The sequence below is a fragment of the Grus americana genome, chromosome 3, assembly GCF_028858705.1.
Source record: "Grus americana isolate bGruAme1 chromosome 3, bGruAme1.mat, whole genome shotgun sequence".
NCBI classification, from domain to species: Eukaryota; Metazoa; Chordata; class Aves; order Gruiformes; family Gruidae; genus Grus; species Grus americana.
The window spans coordinates 96,571,969-96,597,364 of NC_072854.1; the positions used below are offsets into that span (position 1 = coordinate 96,571,969).

The 25,396-nt window shown below is 38.0% G+C and overlaps 1 protein-coding gene across 4 annotated transcripts in view; it reads left to right on the plus strand.

The window, feature by feature from the left end:
- The window catches only part of SRBD1 (S1 RNA binding domain 1), a 132,248-nt gene that overhangs the window by 95,582 nt on the left and 11,270 nt on the right, over window positions 1-25,396 (plus strand). For 3 of the 4 annotated variants that reach the window (XM_054822338.1, XM_054822340.1, XM_054822339.1), the window contains 3 exons: window positions 15,388-15,494; window positions 18,085-18,261; window positions 20,889-21,041. In XM_054822338.1, coding sequence (XP_054678313.1) covers window positions 15,388-15,494; window positions 18,085-18,261; window positions 20,889-21,041 — 437 coding nt within the window. The remainder of the gene's footprint in view (window positions 1-15,387; window positions 15,495-18,084; window positions 18,262-20,888; window positions 21,042-25,396) is intronic. The other variant, XM_054822341.1, reaches the window with a different exon arrangement.

A 25,396-nucleotide genomic window follows, 5' to 3' on the forward strand; every position in this document is an offset into this window, starting at 1 on the left:
TTACCTAACCAGGTGACCTTTGCTAAATGTGTGTCCCAGTGTTTGAAGGTCCCACCACCCATCGCTCTCACTGTAGTCTTTAGCAGTCCATTGTAGCGTTTGATTTTTCCCGGAGGCTGGTGCGTGACAGGGGATGTGATACACCCACTCAATGCCAGGCTCTTTGGCTCAGATGTCTATGAGGTTGTTTCAGAAATGAGTCCTGTTGGGAACAGGGCATATTGCTTCTCATTTTCTGGCAGTTTATTATACAGTGGGGCCTCATCAGCATGTCACCCCATCCTCTGGTGATATTCCAAAATCTTTGCCTTCTGGCCAGTCCATGATCACTTCCAGAATTTCTGGGCAATTGGGATATCCTATTCGAGCCCGCTGTGTGATGAGTGTGACCCACTGACTGCAGGTAGCATCAGTTGCATGCTGTGTAGAGGGGACCCTCCCTTTGAACATCCAGCCCAGCATCAGCAGTCGGGGTGCCAGGAGGAGCTGTGCTTCAGTACCAACCCATCTCCAAAGCAGCTCAAACCCCTTCGTATGCTGCCAGTATCTCAGCTGGCGTGTAGCAGGCCTTGGATCCTCTCTATCCCCAGCTCCAAAACCCCAGGGGCTGACCTTGAGTCTCCCCTGGTGCTTTCTGCCAGAGACTCCAGGTAGGGCCATTCTCCCCCGCTGCGGTGCAGAGCACTTTTTTTACACCTGGACCTGGCTGGACTAGCCCAAGGGCTACTGCATGGACAATTTCCTGTTTAATTTGTTCAAAGGCTTGCTGTTGCTCAGGGCCCCATTCGAAACTGTTCTTCTTCTGGGTCACCTGATAGAGAGGGTTTACAATTAGACTGTAATTTGGAATATGCATCCTCCAAAAACCCACAACGCCTCAGAAAGCTTGTGTTTCCTTTTTGCTAGTCGGTGGAGACATAGCTGCTATTTTGTTGATCACGTTTCTGCTTTTCACACCACCCCACCAGCGAGTAGGCTGGGGGTAGACAAGGAGTTGGGAGGGGACACAGCTGGGACAGCTGACCCCAACTGACCAAAGGGATGTTCCATACCATATGATGTCATGCTTAGCATATAAAACAGGGGGAAGAAGAAGGAAGGGGAGGAGGTTTGGAGTGATGGCGTTTGTTTTCCTGAGTAACGGTTACACATGATGGATCCCTGTTTTCCTGGAGATGGCTGAACACCTGCCTGCCCATGGGAAGTGGTGAATGAATTCCTTGTCTTGCTTTGCTTGCGTGCACAGCTTTTGCTTTGCCTGTTAAACTGTCTTTGTCTCAACCCATGGGTTTTCCTACTTCTGCTCCTCTGATTCTCTTCCCCCATCCCACTGGGGAAGAATGAGGAAGCGGCTGCATGGTGCTTAGCTGCCAGCTGGGACAAAACCACGACAATAACCAAGACAAGTAGAAAATAGATTAATACAGAAATTATTTAAAGATATGAATGCTTCATGAAACCTTTGAATCAGTTGGAAATTAGAGTGAATTCTGGGCAAGTGCAATAGTCTTCTGAAAATGCCAGTGTGGATTTACATTCCTCATACCTGAAGAGGTAGCAAGCTGCAGCTGGACTCTGCTAGAGCACTCTTATATGTGACACAGGAATTGTGTTGCTAAAATTTCAGGATGTTGTGTAATAATGTAATTTTTTCATAGCAATCTGTTTGCAGAATTTGTGCTTTTTCAGGGTTAGTAGGTATTGGAAATGTTCTAGTGCTGCAGCTCTCCAGGAGAACTCTTTCAGTGGCTAAGACTTGCAGACAGAATTTCAGATTGAGAAAATGCATATTTTAGTGCAATGAGGTGCAACATGTGTAGATGGGAAGAGAAAGAGGAAGAAATTAAACTCTTCTGAAAAATCTGAATCATGAGGTATCCATTTCTTTTTTGAGGCATTAGAATCGAATGATGGAGAAGACTGAAAGCACTTAAGCTACCTGTACGTAAGCCATCATGAAGAACATTATCAGTTGTAGCTTTTTGTTTGTTCCAAGTATAAATTTCAAAATGGCTTATGTGGTTAGAAGCATTTTGTCTTCCTTTGAGAAACATTTTTAAGAGAAACTAATTATTTCTTTCATGTGATGTGACATAATGTAGGGTATGTGTGCAACGCTCTCTTCTCATTTTCCTAACCGTCTGTAGTTCAATATATTTTGGACCATGTTTCCACACCTCATACCTAGAGGTTATCAGTACGCATATAACTTGAACCATTTGGATGCTGGTTTCCACTTCTCTTTTAGAAGCATACATGCAATAATAAAAATCTGCTCCTCATAAATCCTATCTAACTTACAAACAAACCCACACCAGAGAACAGGCTATTTTTAATTTTTCCACATACCTGTTTTACAAAGTCAGTATCTTAGGAATATACTTAACTGAAACAATTTTGGAGCCACTTACCCTATCTGGTTGTGCATGTAAGGTGGTCTCGTTGATGTTGCTAGCAGTTAAATAGCAGCAGGAGAACTTGGGATCAGCTTTTGGAGATGTTGTTTTCCCCACTGCTAGGACTTGACCACATCTGAGGTATTAAATAGTTTTGTTTTCCAACTTCTTGTCCAGACTTTGAATCTATTAGTCTGAGAGGATAGCCTAGTTGCATCTAAATCTTGATTCCTACTTGAAAATAACTTATTAAAGAGGGCAGCTTAATTTTTATCACTGAACTGGGCATATGAGCATTTCCTCTGGAACAGGGTTTTTTTTTTTTTTTGATTCAGTTACAGCACTTCATTTACTCCAGCTGTGATAACTAAGACAATTGCTTAATGAGAATTGGGTATTAGCTTCTAAAGTAGAGGGTATTTAGTGCTATGTTTTAATTGTTTCTCGTTGATGCATGGGAGAACTCAAAACAAAGATACAAAAACATTGTAAGCTGGCCCTGCACCGTGCAATCAGAGAACATAGCGATCAGTGCATGAACATCATAAGATACTGGAGAAGCAAAGTGTGTGCTGGTTGCGTCCGGGTAATGATGCTCTGGTTGCAGACAGGAAATGAAGAATTGTGGTCCTTTTTTTCACATTTACTACCACTTTAGCTTAAGAGAAATTACTAAGTTCTTGTGGGTTTGATTTGTTATCTGTAAAACTGGGACTGTTTTCAGGTACCTGTATCTCAGTAGTGTGAAGTTTAAAGGTTCTGCTGTGCTTGTGCTTGTGTGGCTGTGGCAGGGGAGGTTATTGCTCTTCTAATTTCACAATATCCTGGCAAAACCAGAACTGTTACTGTAAGAAAATATCTCCCAGAAGTTCTGTCACCTATAGGTCAAAGTAGTTTGAGTAAGTACACCAAAACCAAAAGTCACCACTCTGTATCGCTGCACTACCAGCTATGTATTTTTTGCCACTGAAAGTTTGGAAGAAGTTAAGAGTACTGCTCATGTTTCATGAAGGGACTTCAGACTTTTTGAGAATGGACTACTCTAATGTGCAGATTTCCTAGACTATTAGGAGCAGGATCTAGGGAATCAAAAAATGGTAGCTAGGGATTGAGGTTCAGTGACTAGTTTGCTCTTAGTTGCAGGATGACTAACTGGAAAAATACCGTGCGTATTCTTGTACACAGCAGCTATTTGATATGTCTTTTCAGGTCACCTAATATCCCAAAAACCAAATCTAAACCTGCTTAAAAGGTTGTGTTCAATTCCTGGTAAGGTAAAAAAAAAATAAACCAATTGATGTTTTTGGATTTTACTTTTCATCCTCAAAACCTTCAACTCTGTTTAGAAGTTCTTGGCTGAAATGATCTCATGTCCTAAGGAGGACTGACTTAGAGTGAATTTGGTATTTCTCATTGCTAATGACAGCGAGGCACAAATCATAGAACTTTGTATAACTGGATCCTATGTCTTTCGTGATGGGCAAAGTCATACATGTGTTACTCTAGACTAATAGCATATTCTAATGATGTTTAGTCCTAATTATACTTATGCTGTAAAAGTCAGAAATTTCTGTCTTTCCGTATTCAAATGGCAAACAGAAATGAAAATAGAACTCAAATGAAGACAGAAGCCTGTTAAGCAGATCACCTCAAATGAATTTCTTATGTACATGTAGAATTATTCATATTGTAAATGTTTAGAAAGAAATATTGAAACACTAAATTCATTATTCAGCTAAAACCTCTCAATATTTACATCTATTTTAAAATAGAAAATGATATTGTTGAATGTAGATTGTAAACCTGTATCAGAACTGTGTGTGTTCCAAGTGTGGCATATAAACTGGAGGGGTTTGCTGTGGTAGAAAACTAGCAAGCTGTGATTTGATGAGCCTCCACATTATCTCAGAACTCTAATCTCTTTCTGTTGTGACATGATGCAAACCCCCTTTCAGAATTGCAGCTAGCCCTGATCTGCTGAAAGCAGTATATCCTTGCCTGAGTCTTCTGCCTGGCACTGAAACGTACCTGAAGACAGAGCAGCCTAAATACTGCAATTAAAACACCCTTGTATAACTTTTTTTTTTTTAACCCGCACATCCAATGCTTTAAAAAAAAAAAAATCTTAGAATGTGGGATGACTCAAGGGTTTTTTTGTTTGGTTTTAAATAAGCTAAGCTAACAATTTTAAGAGGAAATTATTATGGCTTTGTGATGGAAGAGCATTCCAGGCAGCACAGAATCTCCAATACTATTACTTTTTAGGCTGCATTTTCCTTTTCACATTCTTGATGGCCTGTGTTTTTAAAAAGTAAAAAATAGAGTGGATTTCTGAAACTTTTCCTCTAATGGAGCTTCATATTTTGTCTTCCTTGAACTTTTAGTTTTTACAATCATATGAAAAGCTAGTTGTTATTCTAAGTCTACTGAACTATCTACCGTAGTTACTGAAAGGTTCCAATCTCCTACTAGATTCTCTTTTTAAATAAGATGAGCATATATGCTCAACATTGAAGCGGCCTATCAGTAAACTCTGATAGGTCTTTGCTTCAGTTGAGTAAACTTAGAAGCATGTATTTGCAGGATTGACTGTGGATGGCAAGAATTACCTTTGAACCTCAGGTGGTACATGCCAAATCTTTGTGTGGCTGAAACCGGCATCCTCAGTTATGTCTCGCTCCGAGATGAGTTTGCAGGCTGGGAATGGCATTAGCTGTCCGTGTATCCTTCTTTTGCATGGGAGGGTACAAGTTGCTTGGGCCAGAGTTAGCGATGATGACTTGCCAGGCATAGCTGTCGTCTTCATCTGGCCGTTATTTGGATTACCTCTGCTCCTTGCATCAGCCTAGCCAGCCATGGGCTGTAGACCTCACTACAAGACTTGCACTTGAGCTTTCTTGCCAAGCTTTGTGTGTTCCAGAAGATGAAGCGTGGCCATAACTGATCTAAGGTGTCCCGAGTTGTCTAATTTCTGATCCGAGCAACTTCTGCCTTGTGTGAGGAAAAGTCAAAAGCTTGATTGATGCCTTAATCTAGGTTATTGAGAAGAACAACTGTGTTTTGGTGTTCTTAAAATACAAATTCTATACAGAAAGGAACATCCAATAATAAAGGTATTTTTTCATACTTAAAAATTCTGCATTCTTGTAGTATAAGTAATAATTTGCCAAAGCAGACATACATTGAATGAGTTTAATAATTTGATCCATCTGGTACCTCATATCTTATCTGTGCTTTGCAGGACTGGGAGTTAAAACTTCTATTGAACTTCTGTCCTTAATTAACATAGTGGGACATCAGCCAGTGATTTCAGCGGAGCAGGCCTTGATTCTGTCTTGCTCTTCACCTTATAAAGTAAGGGTATACTTCTGCAAATGGTGGGAGGCAGACATAAGTGCTGCAAAATCAGAGGTGGTTTTAATTCCCTTCTTGTTTGATGATATACCAGCTTGCAGTTGTAAATGTTTGTATAAATAGAGAACTCTATCCCCCCTACCTAAAAATTTTTTTCAAAACCAAACCTGAGGCAATACAGTTGCTGTTTGGACTAAATGCTTTTATAATTAGAATTCATAAAGATATCTGATTTTAAAATGATGGCAGTTAGGAGTTTCTAAACTACTAAATCTTAAATTTTCAATACTTTATTTCTTATTTTATTGTTTTATGATTTCCCAAGCTTGCCTAAAACTTGTTTTGGTTAAGTTTTAGATCCTTTATAAAAAATAATAAAAAAAAAAGATTTTGCAAGGGAAAGAGGTCAATCTTTAAAATGAATGATGCTGTAATCTGCGATCAGATTACACATTTGCAATGAATATATTTGTATATGCAGTAGTTAAAAGCTCTAGCTTTGTAAGTAACTTGTAAACTTTGGAAGTCAGTAATAGTACTGCAATGATTATTTACAAATCTTCCACTAGAGAATAACTAAGAAAACTTTGTTCCAAACAGTTTTTATTAATTTGTTGCACTACAAAATTTTATATTATTTTATACATTTACAAATAATTTAAACACTGTATTTTTTGTAATGTTTTAAAGAAGCCTTTTGAAGGAATTTCCAGACATTGAATAAAAGTAAGGGTTATGTTATGAGGCCACAAATCACAGTGTCTGTCAGGGATACTGGGAAAATAAGTGCTCTTTGATTTGTGCTTTTCCCTCCTACCTACTGAGATCTTTATTTGTTTAAAGAATATGTATATTGCAAGAGTACTCAACTGCTATTTCTATGTACAGGGTAGTGCATGCACTATTCTTGTTTATGCCATTCTACTAGTTCCTTTTGATTGCTCACTTTTTATATTATGCTAATCATTTTAGTAGTGATGATCATATCCTGTCGATAGTGATGGTGGTTTTGAGAATGAAAGAAACATTGGTCTTCTCATTCACTTGCAAAAATTGTCATTGAGAACTTAATTTTTAGTGCTGATAAGTTAGTGCAGCTAATTTATTAGGCAGTCCTGTCAACTTTTCAACCTCCAATGTGCAAACATTTTGCTTGCACTCTGTATGTAATAGGAAAAGTACTAAATATATGTTTTAATGCAAATGTTGTTAAGCTTAATGCAGAGCAGATTTTTAAAAAGGCTCAAATTTACTACATCATAGAGATATTTTTTTGCCAATTAATTATTTATGCTTTTGCTTTAAATAAAACTTGCTGGTATATGTAATGAACAGTGCTGAAATTGGTTTCAGTTATCAAAGATGTGAATGACACAATGGATGCTTATGTGCTCCGCCTGTCGAATCCATAAACGCTGGTACTGAAGAAACATCTGTTTTTTCACATGTTTCCTGGGTTTTCTGTCAGCTTTCAGTCTTCCATGGGTCATTCAATAAACACTACCCTGGGTGACTTTTTTGAGTTGCCATATGTCAATCAAACTGAAGTGCATGCTCTTTAGCAAGCAGAGAAAACAAGCTTGCTTTATTTGAGTTTGGCTGTGTCTTCTGCAGGACAGTGTCTTGCATTCTGTTTTGTTTCTAGCTTATTCTTGCCTTTAGCTGTACAGTGGAAGAGGTTAAGGATCAAGGGGCGAGGGGTGCCCGATGAAAGCGAAGGAGGAGCCAAACAGAAGAGAGGGAGAGAACTGAACAGCAGTTCTTTAAATGAAAATGTTCCTTAAGCATATTCAGTTTGAACTGATCTGCTTTAAAAAGAAAAAAAGGGGGGGCGGGGGGGCACGGAAGGGTTGAGGAAAGTCAAATTACCTAAAAGCTTTTTCTAGCAAGCGTTTCAGAAGGTGATGTCACATTAAATAATAAAAAAAAAGTTTTCCTTTTAATTGTATCGTCGCTAATTCTGTTTGTGCGGGATTAAAAAACTGCCGAATCTCATTGTTTGGCATATACTTTGTTTTCTAATGAGGGAATGGATATGTCATTGTATTAAATATATTCTCCGTGCACTGCTGATATGAGTCACCTGGTGCAGCAGTTGCAAAGTGTATTTGTATATCAATTTTGAGAAAGCCAATGAGCACGAGAAATTGCTTATATTAGACATCTAGGATACAATAAAATATGTATCAACTGTACGAATATTTCCTTTCTAGAAAATACCCTGAAATGAATTTGCATTTCTGTTGTAGTTTTTCATAATATTGCAAGTACCGCATTCCTCATTAGAGATGAGTGAGAGAAACCCCAACATGTCTTCAGTGGAGCTGGAAGAAGTGTGTGTATTTTATATAGACTTTTACCAAGCTCCTCGCACCTCCTTTTGCTCTGAGTGAGGCTGGTGAGAACGTTGTACCCAGGTGCTGCTGTTCCTCACCCGTCTGCTGCAGGGTGGCGGATGGTCCCTGACTTCAGACTAAACAGAATTCCCATGGGCTTCATGACTTCTGTCTTGTCCCTCTAAAAATGTACTATTCCTTCTCCTCTCTGCGTAATATTTTTTTCTTTTTTTTCCTCTTATCCTTCAGCACTCTTCAGCAAAATCCCCAACTGAATTTGTAGCCTCTCAGCAATGTGACCTATGAAACTCCACTCCTGATGATCCTTGCTTTATCTTCTGTAGTATTGCAGGATATCCCCTGTATTTGTAAAGCTTTAACAGCCCCAAAATACAGGTTTGAACTGAAATTGAAATGCAAGGCAATTTGGACCATCGCCTTTGCTACTTATTGGCAAAAGAAAATGTCCCACTGAAATCTCCAGGAATTATGCAGTTGATTATAATTGCAATTCAGATTACTGCCCATTAGTCGCATAACAGTATGCGTTGGAGAAAACTGATGCCTGCTCTGGAAAGGGGAAGATGTTTTTGGATATATGTCATTTGCTCCTAGCATGCTCATGTCAAAGAAGTTAGCTTTAGAAATCAGTCACATTAGCAATGGGATTGAATTTGTGTAACAAGCTTAGCAGTACTACTGCTTCTGTTAGGACACAAGCACGAGTAAATATAAGACCAATTCCAACAGCCTGCAAGTAACTTGAAGCATTTTTGTTTTCTTTTTTTAATGTCAGAGCTGACAGACTTTGTTTTTGTTTTATAGTTTTCTTTGAAAATATAAATCCATTTCTCTCTCTTGGGATATTTCAGTAATAGTAATATGCTGTTAAAATAAACAGAATTTGGATTTTTGAAAACAAGAAATGAGTCAAAGTTAAGTACATAGGATAACAATATATCCTACAACAATATAACATTTGGAGAAACCACAAACAGTCTTCAAAAGAAATTCTTGAAGTTTGGTCCTTTTATCAAATATCAGAGGGATAAGCTTGTTTTCTTAGAATCTAACTGAAAGGGATTTTCCAGAGGACGATAGAGATTAAACCCCCTCCACCTGAACTTTCCAATGTTTTCACCTGACATATAAGGTGCATCTTTAATTTTTTTTTTCTAATTCTGCATGTGAAAAGGTACTTATCATTAGACTGTTTGTGTTCATTAGTCCTGCTGTATTTATGAGCTTGTCCTGAATGCATTTTGCTTTTGTGGTTTCACAAGCATTTGAAATGCAGCTGATTCAATGTAGGCCACACCACTAGTAGAGAATGTTTTTTCCTTTTTTAACTTTTAAAACATGTTTCCATGGATTGAATCTCTGTAAAATAATACACTTTTGAACTTTGCTTAGGATGTGTTGTCCCACCTAATTTCTCATTTACTAAATGTCATTCAGTTTGTACAGTTATACCACTTTTTATAGGAAAAAAAAAAGTATTTTTTCAAGAGGCGTGTTGGCTGGTCTCACATGCCAATATTAAAATTCATGGATTCAGAAGTTAATGGTAGGTACCAACAAAATAATGTTTTATGAGGTGTTAGTTAGAAGTTTCAGGACTTACTTAAAGACAGAAAAAATGAAATTGCATTTACTTCCTTGAAGGTTGACTTTTGGATTTAAAGGACACATGAGGTATAACTTGATCAAAACCCGAGATAGGTTGTCTGACGTGCAGCTTGGTCTTATTTAGGATGAATGTCGATCTTGTTACAATACTGTAATGCCGAGCCTGGGTCAAGAACCTGCAGGTTGCTGCCCAGACTCGAGAACTCTTCCCCTCCCCGCTGCTTTGCAATCAGCATCGTTAGGTCACGTCTGCGCTATGTCCGCAGGCTCTGCAGGGTACGAGTAATTCTGGTGCAGCTGTGGTGGAAGGTGCCTTGCTTGGCTCTTGGGCATTGTACAGTAATAACAATGTGCGGACTGGTTGTGTTGATGTCTACTAATGTTTGTAAATGTAATATAATAAATATTGAAGAATTGCTGTGTGTTGCAGGAGAGTATTAAGCTGTTTCAATTTGTCTTTGAGACACATGCAATCATACCATATTTTCTGAAATTATTATTTTTACAGGGGACCATGGAAAGGATCCAAATGCATTATAGTTATGTGTATTGTTTTGGTATTGGCAGGGCGGGGGGGAGGATGGTGGTGCGTGTTAGGTGGCCAAAGGTAAAGAGTTTAGAGTTGTAATTTACTTCCATGTAAAAGCTGCCGGTTAGGATTGTTCTAGTCTAGCAGTAGTAATGTCGTGTTTAGTGTGTTTGGTCAGGCAGAGTTAGTCAGTCTACTGGTCCACCATCTATGCTCGTACAGATCGACTGAGTCCAGCCTCATGTGAACAGTGGTTCTTTGACTTGATAAATTTGTCATCCTAATGTCAAATGTATTTTTACAGTGTCTGTACTGGTGTACTGCTAGGAATAACTGAGCTGAGAAGCTATTTAAAGTATTGCCTTCCTTTTCTGTACAACAGGTTTTTGAAACTGAAAAATGACTTTCGGTTACAGCTGTAGTAGCACCGTCTCAAGGAAAAGATAGGTTTTGTAGTAATGTTAATTATTTCTAGTGAGTGTTTGTAGCTCTTAAAACAGCGCGAAACAACAATCCTTGCTCTCTGCTTCATACCATATAAAAAGAAAAGATAACTGAAGTATTGGGCAATATAATAATAGGAAAAAACTATCATGTGCATAATAGGTGTTCTCTAGCACTATTCTTTAGTGTTAAACATTCTGTGTTCTGTGAAAGTACATGAAATGAAGTTATATTGATTATTTTTTTTTTAGTGTGGGTTTGCAGAATGGTGGTTTTAAAACATGCAATATAATATTCTTTTTCTGGTAATTTTAACAAATTTGCCACAGACTAATTTAGGCAGTAATCATGACCAGAAATCAAAATAGCAGTCCTTGGTTTTGTTCCACGTTCATGATTGTAAGTTATATTTGGGTATTTGGGATTATCTTTATAAAAATATTATAAAAATTTAATGTTTGAATTTAATTTATTGGTCAACTACAATTATTTACTGCAGCAGTTTCAATTGATCTAGTAATTTTATGTATCTTGTTCCCTGGGTCACTTGATAATTTCTTAAAAAATAAATACTAAAATATCAGATTACAGTGCCTGATATTTCTAATGGCAGAATAATTTCTGTAGTCCTCCCCACAAAAAAAATCAAGCACCACAGATGTCGAAGTATTTCCTAATGCTAGCCGTGAAGCAAGGTGGCTTTGTTTTCTGGAGAGCGATGAGAAAAGAAAGTTCGCAGATTTGCACTGCACATCCTGCGGTTTGTGGCAAGTCTCTTATTTCTGCTGGCCTTAGTTTCCATAAACTAGGCGCATCAATCCTTTTTATTGCTTGGAGGTCATCATACAAAAAGAAATCTTCTGCTCCAGATCTACTATTCTAGCAGTGAATATTTTAATGGTGGTAATTTCTGAGTATCCTTTTAAGAAAACCTTAGTGATTTATTCGGGTGGTAAATTGAAGATGGTCATTGAAAATCCCACCAAAGGACATGCTCCTACTTGTTGGGCATAGCCATTTGGGGCACCTCATGTGCTCGACTTTGAGGAAGCTCCTGGTAGGAATGGTTCAGCTGGCTGAGGGAGCTAGTTTCTCCTGGTTTTGTAAGGGGAGTTGTAGGGGCAGTTGTAGTAATCAGTTCCAAAGATAAAGATAGTTAATAAGTAAGAGTTATTCTGATTAAAAAGAAAAAACAATAGTGAACAGTTTTAGCAGGGACACCCTCATGCGTAGGGGCGCATTCAGAGTTAGTATGAAAATGTTCTATTTAGCAGGATTTGCAGGGGATCAGCTGAAGGAAGGATCTGCCACATTGGTGTGTGGAGGGGTTGTTGGAGGCTGTGCAGCGTAAAATTCTGCATAAGCACAGTTCAAAAGTAGCCTTGCATATTGGGCTTGGCTTTATTTTAGTGCAGGTTTTATTCTGATGTGCTTAATGCAACAGTTGAGAGGGACTCCTGTTTTTACAGACCTGTCGTAACGAGTGAGTAGCATGCAGTACGTGTTCTTCTAGTAGTGTCTGAATAATCTGATACCACCCCAGTGCATATAAATAGTACATAGAAGTCTGTAGTATCATCTAACCTCTGATATTTGAGAAGATGAGTGAAGTTGTTGGAAGACTGGAAAATGCGCTGCACTTTAACCCTTTCTGAAGTGTAACCTGCTAGCAGCAGGAAGTCTTGACAATGGTATTGGGATAATAATGTTTTTAATTAACTACTTGTAGAGACTAAATTCATAACACTTCTCTGTGCTTTGTATCAATGTAAAGAGGGATGTAGAAGTTTCTTCATCGTAGCAAAAGGAAGCTGTGATGGTCAGTAGCTGCATCTTGAGAGGCAGATTTGTCATCTGGAAAGTTTTTTTCTAGCGTTTGCGACTTCATTCACTAGCTGAATGTGTCTTACTTCTGTGAGGTATTGGTAGCTGAGGGATTGTTTTAGCCACGCTGTCTTGTGCTTATCCTGTTCTGTCGCGTCTGCCCATTCACTTTATCTGTGCCTTCGCATACGTGCTGTGATGTCCGTTCCAAGTGGCACAACTGTTACATGCTGGAGTAATAAAGAACAACTTGTGCGTGTCTTGTTTTGGTTTTTTTAATGGTGACTGTCAAGCAGCAATGAAGTTAAAAGATGCAAATCATCTTCGAGAGACCTGAGAACTTCTTCTCTTCCTGGCAAAAGAAATAGATGGTTGAATATTATGGTTCTTCCAAATTGTGTGTTTTCTGACACACAAATTTACACAAACTATTGCATCCACAAACTTAAATCTTCAGATAAATGCCAACTTCACATTTGAAACTGAGGATCTGTGAGCACTGGTCTTTCTTCCACTAGCAGAGGTATTTCAGGATGCTTAGCTTTTAATTATGATAGATCCTTTCCTTGTTTTGGGAGAGTATAGTTGGCTGAATTGTTATCTAGGCTCACTTTCAGCGAACTGGAAATAAAGCTTCTGCTGAATCAAGTCTCTTCCAAAGAAGCACTTAGAAAAATTAGGCCAGATTTATGGGCTACCTTCTTTGCTACACCCTATGGTATAAGGCATTGTGGAGACAATGACGAATGTCTTGGTTTTGAATCATGTAACTGCATGTTATTCCTTCTGAAGAATGATCATCGTCTTAAGGAATGAGACTGAAACCTAGAGAAACAGCAGTCTACTCTCTGCCACAAACTCTACTTTATATTCTGAGTAGTTGGTTTAGACCAAGATTTTTTTGAGAGATGGCCAAGAACTGCTGTAGTTAATGGAACTTGTTAATGTAACTTGTGAAACTATATGATAATGAACTTCTTACTACCTTCGAGTCAGTAGCCTTTCCTAAAAGCAGAAGAAAATTTTGAGTACTCTGCTTTTTTTTTTCTCCTTTTGCTTTTCTCCATCATAATGAAAAATATGTTTCAATTAGTATCTTTATCTTATTAAATTTTTAATTTGTGGTTCATCTTGGAAAATCTAGCCCCATATTTGGCAGCTGTACTTGGCAAAGAAGAGAAAATGTGAATGTTGTTTCTGAACAGTTTTATTCTGGCTCTTGTACTGTGGTATATAAATGCATCCTTGGCTGAGCGTATGTGTGAGCTTGAAGCCTCTAGCTCTAGTATGTTACCTGGCTGGTGGGAGGAGGAGGAAGTAGTATATAGAACATCCTCACTAAGAGAAGCCACATCTTCATTAAGTCAGAAAAATAGAAACAGAAGATGTCTTTTTTTGGGGGTGTGACTTTTTGTTCATATCTCTATATTCAGAAAAGAAGCCATTGAGGTGTTGTAGCAACTCATTAGTAAGTAGAAACCGACGTTTGATCTGCAAAGTGTACAAGTAAACTTTGTGGTCGTGAGGCCAAGACTGTGAGCAAACACAAGTACTTACGCAGTTACATGGCTTTTTTTGCATGAGAATTTTATATAGGAGAAGTAATATTGGCAAAATTTGCGCTTCCTGTTTGTGAGTAACTTTATTATGTATCACATCATGAAAATACATCCCACCACCATTACCTGAAATGAGAGGGCTATGAAATACATTGCTATAAGTTTTACGATTGTTTCCATTATTAACCACTACTTGATGAACTACCAATATTAGTAAATTAGAATTGGTGCTGTTGGCATGTTAAATTCAACTGTGAAATCTTTAAAAGATCTGAATGGCTTAGAAGGTAAGACAAAGTAGTGGATGAAGTGTTTGGTGTCTTGGCTTGGCTCCAGCTTGATGTCCTAAATGAATGCATCACAAAACCACAACAGATCAACCCAGATTTCCATGAGTGACGTATAAGAGCCCCGCAGCTAAGCCAACATAGTGATTGAATTAGCTCCCGCATTTAGAGAGGCTTCTCCCTCCAGGTCAGACTTCTAAGCACTGATGGGCTTCTGTTGGGAGCTAGCAGTTATAGATTGAAGTATGCCTACGTTGTGGAGGAAAAGAAATCTTTGAGTTTCAGAACTTTTTATCTTTGACAAGTGTGACTGATTTTCTTTTGGGGGGGAGGGAAATGGGGAAACACTATGAACAATAATGGAAAAAGTGGAAGAATTTCCAGTAGTGGTGCTTCGGTCAAGGACCTGCCAATCTTACCAGAAATATCGGTTCAAAATCTGAAACATTTTGTTGCTGCGGGGCTGGTATGTACCTTATGTATTGCCCACCCTCATACAATACCTGGCTTGTTCTTTTAGTAAATAATAACTGTAACCGTACTGTAGCGTGATACACATAAATAGGACAATTTTACAAACATTTGTGTGTGCAGGTGCAAAAGTACAGCATCTTTTCTCTAAATACCTTATTTTTAAAATACTATCTTATTTGTAATAAACTGATATTATAGATAAATAAATGTCAGATTAAAGACGGCATAGTGGGTAAACAGAAGCATTACTCCTTTTGAGTAATCATTATGTGTTTACTATAGTTTTGGTTTTAGATGATGCAGGGAAATAGTAAAAAAAATGACAATGTGAAGAGGGTCTTATTCTAGGGATTTGTATCATGACAAAGATGTTGCAAATAGATACTAGATACTTTTAAAAAGTATGTTCTACAATTTATGTTTTTACATGATACCCTCATATAAGATATTGATAAGTCCCAGCAACTATTTTATTAATGTTAGTATTGTTTGCAGTTCTTATTTATCTACGCTTCAATATTTCAGTAACCTGATATCCCCATTTTTGTTTCTCAGCATGATGTATCACAGACTTTACTCAAAGCAACTCTGGACAGTGTGGTTGAAGAGTGTGTCAGCTTTGTAGGAGTTGATATTAACATCTGCTCAGAAATACTATTAAGGTGAGTCAAACATTTTCCTATTCCAGTAATTACATGGCTCTGGATCACAGAGTCTCTGTTTAGTCTGCCATCTGACTCAAGCTCAGCTGGAGCAAATGGCTCTTGTGTTAAACTTCCAATTACATGAAAATGACACATTAAGACAGTATTTCACTGGATTGTTAAGAGTCAGTTTTCAGGGGTATGTGTGATTCTCCAGGGTAAAACTATTCTTTGGAGAAAACCAGATATTTAAAAATTTGGAACCAACACTGCAATTTTAGAAAAACTTGATATAATTAATTTGTATTTTTACACTGAGAAACACATTTTCAAATGTACTTTCTGTCTCTTAGAAGGTATTTTTATAGGTACTGCTAAGTGGAACAGGTTGTAAAAGTTGGGTGAGGAAAGGAGAAAAGGAAAGATTTAAGGGGAAACTGCTGAAAAATTTATCCCTTTTTACTCCTTTTTTAAAAAAGTAGTTATGCCATATTTACTTGGAAAATGTTCTGGATTTTATTTGTCTTGGTTAGAAATTAAAAGCTTATTCTCTCTCGAGCGTGTAGAATTCAGAGTAGTTTAGCTGAACAGCCTCCCAGAAGAGCAAAAGTATTGCTGTCGTCCTCTGTAGTAGGAGGGGAAGAAAAAGAATGTCCATAATCTTCATAGTGACAACTAAATTAAGTATCAAAATTAGGAAAAATGTATTCTTGCTAGCTCTATCTTTTGGTTTTTTTAATCCCTTATAATCATTCTTGAAAACATCTTTCCATATTTTGGAAGAGGCTCTCTTTCCATTCTTTTTGTTTTTCCACTTCCATATTCTTTTTCTGTGTATCCAATCCTTAACCTGACTCCTGCTTTACCTTCTGTCTTGCCTTCTTTCAAATTTAGATCAGCTATTAGTAAGAAAGCAAGCAGTACCTGTTGGTAAATGAGGCTGACCAGCTCTCATTCCACGAATAAAAGCCCACCTGAGTGGGTGAGCAGCGTCAGCCTTCTGCAGGGTACGACTATATTGTGCAGTTCAGCAGAGAGGGCACCACGCTGAGGTGCTGCTGTGTCTCCGCAAAGCTGTGACCATGGAGTGACAATGTCCAGTCATGGTTACCAATGGTAACTATGTTGGCTAAGGACTTGCTTTGGTCTAATTAACCTGGCTTATCATGCGTGAATGCACATGCTGAGTCAACTTCTGGATCTAACTTGATCCTCAGCAGTTCAAGTCTGCTGTTCCGTGTAGATGCAGTCTGCATTTCCCTCAGATGTACCATGTATGAAATTGTCACCCCAGCTAGAATGTACCACGAGGAGGGCTTGCTGCTTGTGCTTTCTGATGCATCAGATAGACTTGTTGACACATATTACACATGAAAGGGGTGGCAACACTACAGGCCCTGCATTACTGCTGAGTATTGTACTTGAACGACTTGAGATCATCAGTGGAAAATTCTGTGAACTCTGTCATGTACCTTAGTCAGTGTAAATAAGCTGGATGTCATAATGTTTCTAAGAAATTTTTGGAGAAAGTTCCATTCCTAATGATTAATATTATGTCTATGGTTAAAGGTCTGTCTCTCCAATTTAATTCTGATGTTTCACCAGCTTTGGAATATTTTTTTAACTTTTGCTTGAGAATGAGAATAATGGAAAGATTTTTTTTTATTATTATTTTTTTTTCTCATTCCCAATTTCGATTATTCTTGCCAGGTTTGCTGGTGGTGTTTTTCTAGAATCAGTCTTTGCCATTCCACAAACAGTTCTCTGCTGCTGTTGACTTAAAGCAATGGCACCTGATATATAGAGCCAGATGGGTGACATTTCCTTTTCTAGTGCCAGGAGTAACTGCCCACCACAAGTCCTTTCCCTCTTCCTATGGTTAACATACTCCATACACAGAAAGTTGTACTCACATGTGCATACAGAAAATGTGCAGCAAACCCGTTGCTTCCTGAAGGAACTGGGCTAACTGCAGTTGCACTTCACAGGTAAGTTCTCTGCCAGATCCGAGCTGCTCTCGGAACAACTCATGCAGCCTGTTCCCAGCTGCTTTTTTATCTCAAGAGCAGCTGAGGGAAAAGGAACAAGCTGAGTGGATCTGTTAAATTGTGTGAGGAAGGCAAGCTGCTCCCAGCCACTCTGCTGGGTAGCAGACGTCAACCCTTCATGTTGGGGCAAGGTGTTGCAGGACCATTGGAAGAGAATAGCTGAGAGGGGGCTGTTCTCACAGGAACAATTTATCTGTCCTGAACCCTCCTCCCACGTTGTTTCCTGAAGAGGGCAGCTGGGGGCAGACCATAAGACGTGACAAATTGAATTGGCGTTACAGAAATAGCCAACAGATCATAAATTACATGTCCCTGGCTTACTAGTTAGGTATGCACAGAGAACCGTATTGCTGTACCAAGTTTTGTTGACTTGAGTAGATTCCTTCCATGGAACGAAGATAATTATGCCTTTGGTCTGGGAGTCTATTTGCAAATTTCTTAGCTGATTTTAAGTTCCATAAACCAGATTTTCTACAGTAATGCGTATCCTTGTAATGGATAGGACTTGTATTAATGACTGTTCAATGGTAATAAGTGTACTCTGTAAACTTTTCTCTTAGACACATTGCAGGACTGAATGCTAACAGGGCGAAAAATATAATAGAATGGCGAGAGAAGAATGGACCATTTATAAACCGAGAACAGCTGAAGGAAGTTAAAGGTCTGGGTCCCAAGTCCTTCCAACAGTGTGCTGGCTTCATCAGATTCAATCAAGAATATATAAAGACCTTCTGCAGGTAATAGAGATGTTAGCTGTCTTGACAAAATTATCCAAAATGGTATGAGAAGACTTTTTCCCTTTCTGTTTTGTATTCAGGCTTGAGACTTGAAGAATCCTAGGCCTTTGCCCTCTGAAAGACAACATCTTAAGAAATAAATGTCTTGAAGTCAGTGGTTGAAGATAGCTCTTCCTCTGAATAATCATGGCTCACTAGCCTAGCACTTTTAAGTCAGGGTTTCTATAAGTATGTAAGTTTAATTACAAATTCTGCCACTGAATCAGTAGAAGAAATTTGGCATGTGGCGATGTCATGATCTGAGATATTAAAACCTTACAGTCTTGTGTTTCAGGCATAATTTAGAGATTTGGAAATTCATTTTAATGTGGTAGAGATTACTCTGCAGAACATAATGGTAGTAAACTAGAGTGGATTTTCAGAGAGTTTCAATTCCATTACCTGGAGAGAAAGTTGAATAAGCTGCCCGGACCAAGCTCTGTCTGTGTTATACTCCTGTGCCTAGCAAGCGTGATGTGACCGCCCTCTATCTCAAATATGCAAGAGGCCCTCTTCCAACTCCAGTTTGTCAACACTGGGTCATCTTTTCCCTGCCATTTCATTCCCTGTTTCTGTACCAAGCTTTCCCTCTTGCAACCATTCATTGTGCTTCTCCTCCTCGCCCAAAATCCTTCCTCTCCACTACTGAAAATGCCCTTTCTAGGGCAACATCTCTTCTCCCATCTTTCCCATTTCTCCTTCCAACATAAAGAATTAAGAAAAAAGGGCACAGTGGTAGCACCATCCCCACCCTTTTGCCGCTGACTCTTCTCAAAAAATATTTTCCTGGGAAGCACATGCTATTTTTTTTAGCCAACCCAGTGCTCAGAAGCAATACTGTATTCCCAGTTGCTGCTGGCCAAACAGCACACACACGCGTAACTTCCAGGCAGGAGGTAGGCACATTAGGTCTGGCTTACTGCCCGGGTGGAAGGTATACAGATTGGTTGCCCATCTGGCAGAGAGGCACATGCTGCAGGCCAAATGGTGCGCACTGTAAGCACCAGAAGACCAAAGAAATTGCTTTCAAGGCTGTAGATGATCGATAGGTCTTACATTGCACGGATCTGTTCTAGTGAATGCTGCAATGCAACAGAGGAAGAAAAGGCTGACACCATTTTTTTTTTCCCCCCCAGTTCACTGTGAAATGTTTAAGAACACTGTATTATTTTTTTTTATTTTTTTTCCTTGCTGGAACATGCTTCTGATCTTAGTCAGATTCCATAAAACTTGAGAACACTGTATAACTTGAAAAATCTCCTATAACTTTGGAGTCTGAGGCCAAAATAAAGCTCTAATCATTGCCTCCACAACATTTCTTGTGGGCCCAGGTGGCAAAATCAAACATTTTTGAAATGGACTTTGAGAACATTTAGTTTTTGTCTTCTCTAATCATGTTGAGTGAGGTGTGAATTAGTTTTTGTGCTTTGTACTTGGAAGTTAACAAATAGTTAGTGATTATAGAAATTGATATGGAAAAAGAACGTTATGTCTGCATTTCTGCCTGCGGTCCATGCGTAGGTAGAGCCTGAAGTGTGAGTGCTAGTTCTGGGTCCTTCAGCACCTTCTGTTTTGTCCTGCAAAACCAGGAATCCCTTGTGATTCAGGAAACAAAAACAAATGAAAAAAGACAGGAGAAAGGAGCCTTTGCCAGTAGGAGTCATTTGATGCCTTTACTGTATCCTAAGCATTTTTTTACTTAAGGGGAACTTTAAGAGAAGAAGTGTGCCACTTGTAAATATGCTACACACACATCCGGCCAATTGAAGAAAATGAAAAAAAGCCCAATCCAAATGCTGACTAGGAGTCAATAATGTATGCACTAAGTTTTAAGGAAAGCTGGATTAAGATACTTCTGCAAAAATGGGTTATGAGGTCTGAAATAGCGGTAGACGTGACCTTTAGCTTGTTTCCATTCAAAGCAAATCTTGGTCTGAGTTCTTTTTATTTGATTTTTGTTTTTATTTTGACCTGGCCCATGTTTGAGCGGAAATCTTCAGAAATTTAACTATAGAAAGTAAAAAAATGTTGTTTAATGACTTGCAATATTTCAGCATTCACAGACTTTCTTTGTGCCATATATATGGTTGAGATGAAATTTGCTTACCTGAAGACAGTATGAATAGAATGTTTTGTTCATAAGTTTTTCAAATTTAGAATGATGTAGTCTATGAACCCAAGTTATGTATAAGAGTGTCTTCACAACATCTTTATCAAGTAGGTGGATGCAGCTGTCCCCATTTTAGACAGAAGATACTATCCAGATTACAAAGGTTACAATAGGTTGTGTAGCGTTTTCTTTATAATCTTGCCATCATGACGAAATTTTGACAAGGAATGGAATCCCTTCCCAATGTTTGCTTATGTTTTGAATTCATTTATGCATGCATTGTTATGTTACATTTTTTATGCTATAATTGTATTGGTAAGATTCACCCACAATGACATTTTAGAGGTTTGGGGTTTTTTTTTGTTTTTTTTTAAAAGAACTAACATTATATAAAAGTCTGCTTGTGTTTTTCATGTATAGGCACTGGGCTAGGATCTTGTTCATTAAGAATGACGTGTCCGTTTTTGATTTCTGACAGTAGTAAGAAAACTGAACTCGGAAGTTATGCGCTTTTGCCTAAAGCAGGTGCACAGGGTAAAAAGAAGAGCAAACCAACAGCATGTGCCTCACGACAGCCCAATCCTTTGGATCAAACTTGTATTCATCCAGAGTCTTACAACATTGCAATGAGGTAAGCAGTGGGAAAGCTTTTGAACCATTGACGCTGCCAGTTTTTAAAATGCAAGTATTGGTTTTGCTTACAACAGCCTGCTCAGCCTTTTGAGACAGGAATACTGGTATTAATTTGATGCTTTCTCCCCTTTCTTCAAGAAAAAGGTATGCTTCAGAAGTTCTTTACAAGTCAAGGGTTTCAACTGGTGTTACGCCTCTTATGTACATACAAGTTTTTAGTTTTATTCTTTGTTTTTTCAGTTTTCACATTGTTTTTCAGTGAGGAAATCAGTGAATTTTCAAAACTTCACTAGCCTTGCCTCACATGACTCTGTCTTCTTCATATCACTACTTTGTGCCTCACTGAGGCTACTTTTCTCGATTTCCTTCTGTTTGCCAACTTTCTTTATGCCACGCATCACTTTCAGTTTAGACTTTTAGTTCACAGTGTGGAGACAAATAATTTGTGCTAGAAATATCTAAAAACTGATTTACAAATATTTTTTTTCTAGAAATGTCTAAAAACTGATTTTTTTCTACCTTACCCCCATATATTATGTAAAAAGCCATAACTAAAACATAATTTTATTTGTTCTTAAAAATAATCTAATTGAAATGCCATGCACATTTTCAGTCAGCAGTAATTTAATACCTCTGCGTCATTAAGAACTGCTCTTACACTGTTGCTTATGTTCAGCATGTGCCAAACAAACTTTCTGCTTAGTGGGTTTTGACCACCAGAATTTGTTTATCTGTATGTTTGAGCGTGCACACAAATGCATGGACATATGCGAGCATGTGTCATTACTATGAGCCTTTAAAATTAAATTCTGATATTGTGAGATCTAATTAAGATGTATATATTAAGTTCCCAAATACACGGATACCATGGTGGTTTTACTAAGTGACCTTTGGCTAAAAGAAGAGAATGGTTTTTGTGCAGGTCAGAAAAAAGTGATTAGGAATCCTTGTGTGCCTCTGTTTAGGGGATACTGCAGCTGGTAAATGCTAGTATAAGATGTGATCTTTTCTGTCATCGGCCCTGGTTGAAATTGGACTCTGCTTGTCCTCTTGAGAAAACATTATCTTCTACCATAAACCAGCATGTATTTATTATTTTTTTTTTAAGTGATTTGCGCTGAATAGGTTCTTCTCTTAAAACGTGCTGGAGGTAATTTCAGCAGTAGCTAGATGCTTTAGGTTCTTATCTCTGCTGAGAATATTATTCTTGGAGAAACAAAGTTGTGCTTCCTGCTTATAACAAAACCATCTTTAAGCCTATGAGAGAGATGCTGAATTTCTGAATTCATGAAGCTTGAGTTTCCTATCTAAAAATCTCTTACGTTTTTAGGACACCTTCCTTACCATGCTTGCTCTGTTCTCTCTCTGGTGGAAATAATTGCACATACAACTTCCTATGGATGGGTCCGCGTGCTTTTCTTCTGCTAGGCATCCAGTGCACTTTTGTTTCCATCCTCTCCCTGCCGCAGTTCATTCTTCTTTGTGCCCAATTCTGGGGCCACCATTCAGTTGCCTGCTACAGTCCATGCTCTTTGTGTAGTGTATAGGTACTTTTGGTTTCTCCTCTTCTGTGACCATTTCCTTTTTTTTTTTTTTTAATGCGTCAGCATTTGTTGCTAGTTCTCTGCCCTGTGCATAGCTATAGAAAAAAATCAGGCAAGGTCCTGATCTTAATGATCTCGCCTTTGGTAGGTGGCTTATAGGGCGAGGAAGCTTGGTCACCCCTACTGGAGATTATTCATTGAGTTAATGTAAAAAAAAAAAAAAAAAAAAAAAAATTGGTTATTCAAAAGTAATGTTGACTTTCAATATTGTGTTTCATTCCATTTAAATATCAAGTAGTCAGGATTTGGTTAATAGTCCATTTAGCTCTCCAGCCCTAGTACACTAATAAAATAAGCAGTAGAAGTGTTCATAGTGTTACCAGTTTCTCTTGAAGGTTGATGTGGAAAGATTGCTTCAGGAAGCAGAGACGTGTAGCCAGTTAATGGTGTAATACTACTGGAATTTATTTACATACAATACTATCGCAAGGGTTGGTCAGAAAATAAAGAATTGTGACTTTGTTTCCAGAGCAGCACAGATTACTTTTATATGTGCAGTGGTGAATAGGATTATTACTCCACAGGGTAGCTCAGATATTCACCTACAGTTGAAATTCTGGAGACAATTTTAGTAGGTATCACACATCATATAATTGTGATTTTGAATTTGGCTGGGAACCCAGGATTAGCACTATTAAAAAAAATAAAATAAAAATTAATGAGCACAAGTTTGACATCTCAACTAAAAGATAGTGGTTTGAGTCACAGGCTTATGTGTAATTCAGAGAGGAGTCTGCCACCTATTGCACAGCCAACACCACTTAGAAGGTACCTTGGAGATTCTTAAAATGTTCTCAGGGTCAAACTGGTTGGACTTCAAGAGCTGCAAAGCCATTGCAGCAGTATGACATGACGACAGACCAGCGCTACCTATCATGTCATTTCTCTTTGGCTAATGCAACTACTTTAAGTTTCCAGCTGTGCCATTGTCTGTTCTGGTTCTCACCCAACATTTTGCCTTTCTAGACTGAATTTTCAGGTAAAGTATTTAGATCCATGTGTGTGTTGTAGGTATTGTACCGTACAGGGTTTTTTATGCAAAAGAATATCAGTTGATATCAAAATAAACAGGAAAACATAATAACAATATTTGCTAGTGGAACACCAAAAGTAATGTGTAGCATTTTCTCTGTAACTAATTGAATCAGTCTTTCTTTGGGCTTTTTCTCTGTTGCCTTACTTCTTACATTTATGAGTTTCTGTACACATAGTTCAATGGGTTAAAAAAAGTCTAAGTGCTCTATGTTCAACGCTATTTTTCTTTTTCTTGCAATCAAAAGATAGTTTCTTTGAAAGCTTGCTAAATATGAAGGGGATAACTTTCATGGTACAGATTGTATTAACATATCACAAAATGGTGTGGGGAGGGGAGCAAATATCTCTAATGTTTTTTCATTGCAAATAGCTGTTTGAAGAAAAGAAAATACAGCTTTGCAGCAAACTAACAAAAGCCAAGTAGTATAGTATTAAAAATTGACACTGATGACATAAATGCTAAATATAAACCAGACATCCTCCCCTCAAGCAACTAATGCTATAATTTAGCAATGATTATATATTTAAAATGACTTTTCAAAAAAAGCATATGAGCTGTTAATCTTCTCGGAACTTATGGAAACAGCTTTCCAAACCAATTTACTGCCTAAATGTGAGTTCAGAAAAAATTCTACTAGGAATTCAGACTGCATGGGGGATTCAGGCCAAAGCCTGTCGGGGCTGTTGACAAGTTTTGCTGACTTTGATAGGCAGTGGGTGGGATTGGGTTTGTAATTCCCTTCTGCTGAGCCTGTGTTCGTGAGAGAGCTTCTGGGAGCCTGAAGATCAAATTACGTTCGTGTTGTTGATTGGAGGTCTCTTACTGAAGTCAACCAACATCTGAAGGACTTTTTAATGTGTTAGCACTAAACTAGGTTTAAAACCTAATTGATAATTCTTATCATTTAAATTAATGTACATGAGAAAAATTGAGACTGTTAAAAGTGGGTTAGAATCAGTATTTAATACATATATTTTTAAACAAAATACATTTTAAAGGAATTTTGTTTCTTTGCTGCTTTCGAAGTATTTCTTTCTTCTTTTTCTGTGCTTACACAGAACTTTGTCAAGGCCCATGTCAAGTTCACAGGTGGATCCATGCTACCAAAGGGCAGAACTGTTGTCTTGAAGATGGGCAGATTTGATTCAAGGCATCAAAATACAGTATTACTTACATCTTACCACAGAAATTAAAACGAATGGAATAGATACTGCATAAATGGGTCATAAAGGCTTCCTTATGCAAGGTCTACCACATCTTGCCATGAGAAAGTCGTTTGTGAAAATCTTATTGGATTAAAAGTTTTCATGGGAAGTTACATTTATTTTTAAACAAAATAAGCCGGTGAATTTTATCCACTGCTTCTATCCAAATTACCCAAAAGCAGCAGTCCACATTACAGATTTATGACATACAAAATTATCAGTTTTTAAAACAATGTTTTTGAGGGATAGAAGTTCACCAAAATTTGAAACCACTAATTTTCTTTTTCTGAACTATTTTGTAGCTTGAAAGGCCAATCCATTTAAAAAAAAAAAATGGTTAAAAGAATTGCTCCCAAGTGGTAACTTTGGTTGCCAAGCTTTAGGCTGGAGCCAATTTTTATGGCTGAATTAGAAACCCCTGAAAAATAGGGGTTTTATAATGGAAACACTGATGTAATCTTTACTACAGTGGCACAAACGGTGCTGGTATGATTGATTTATGGCATTT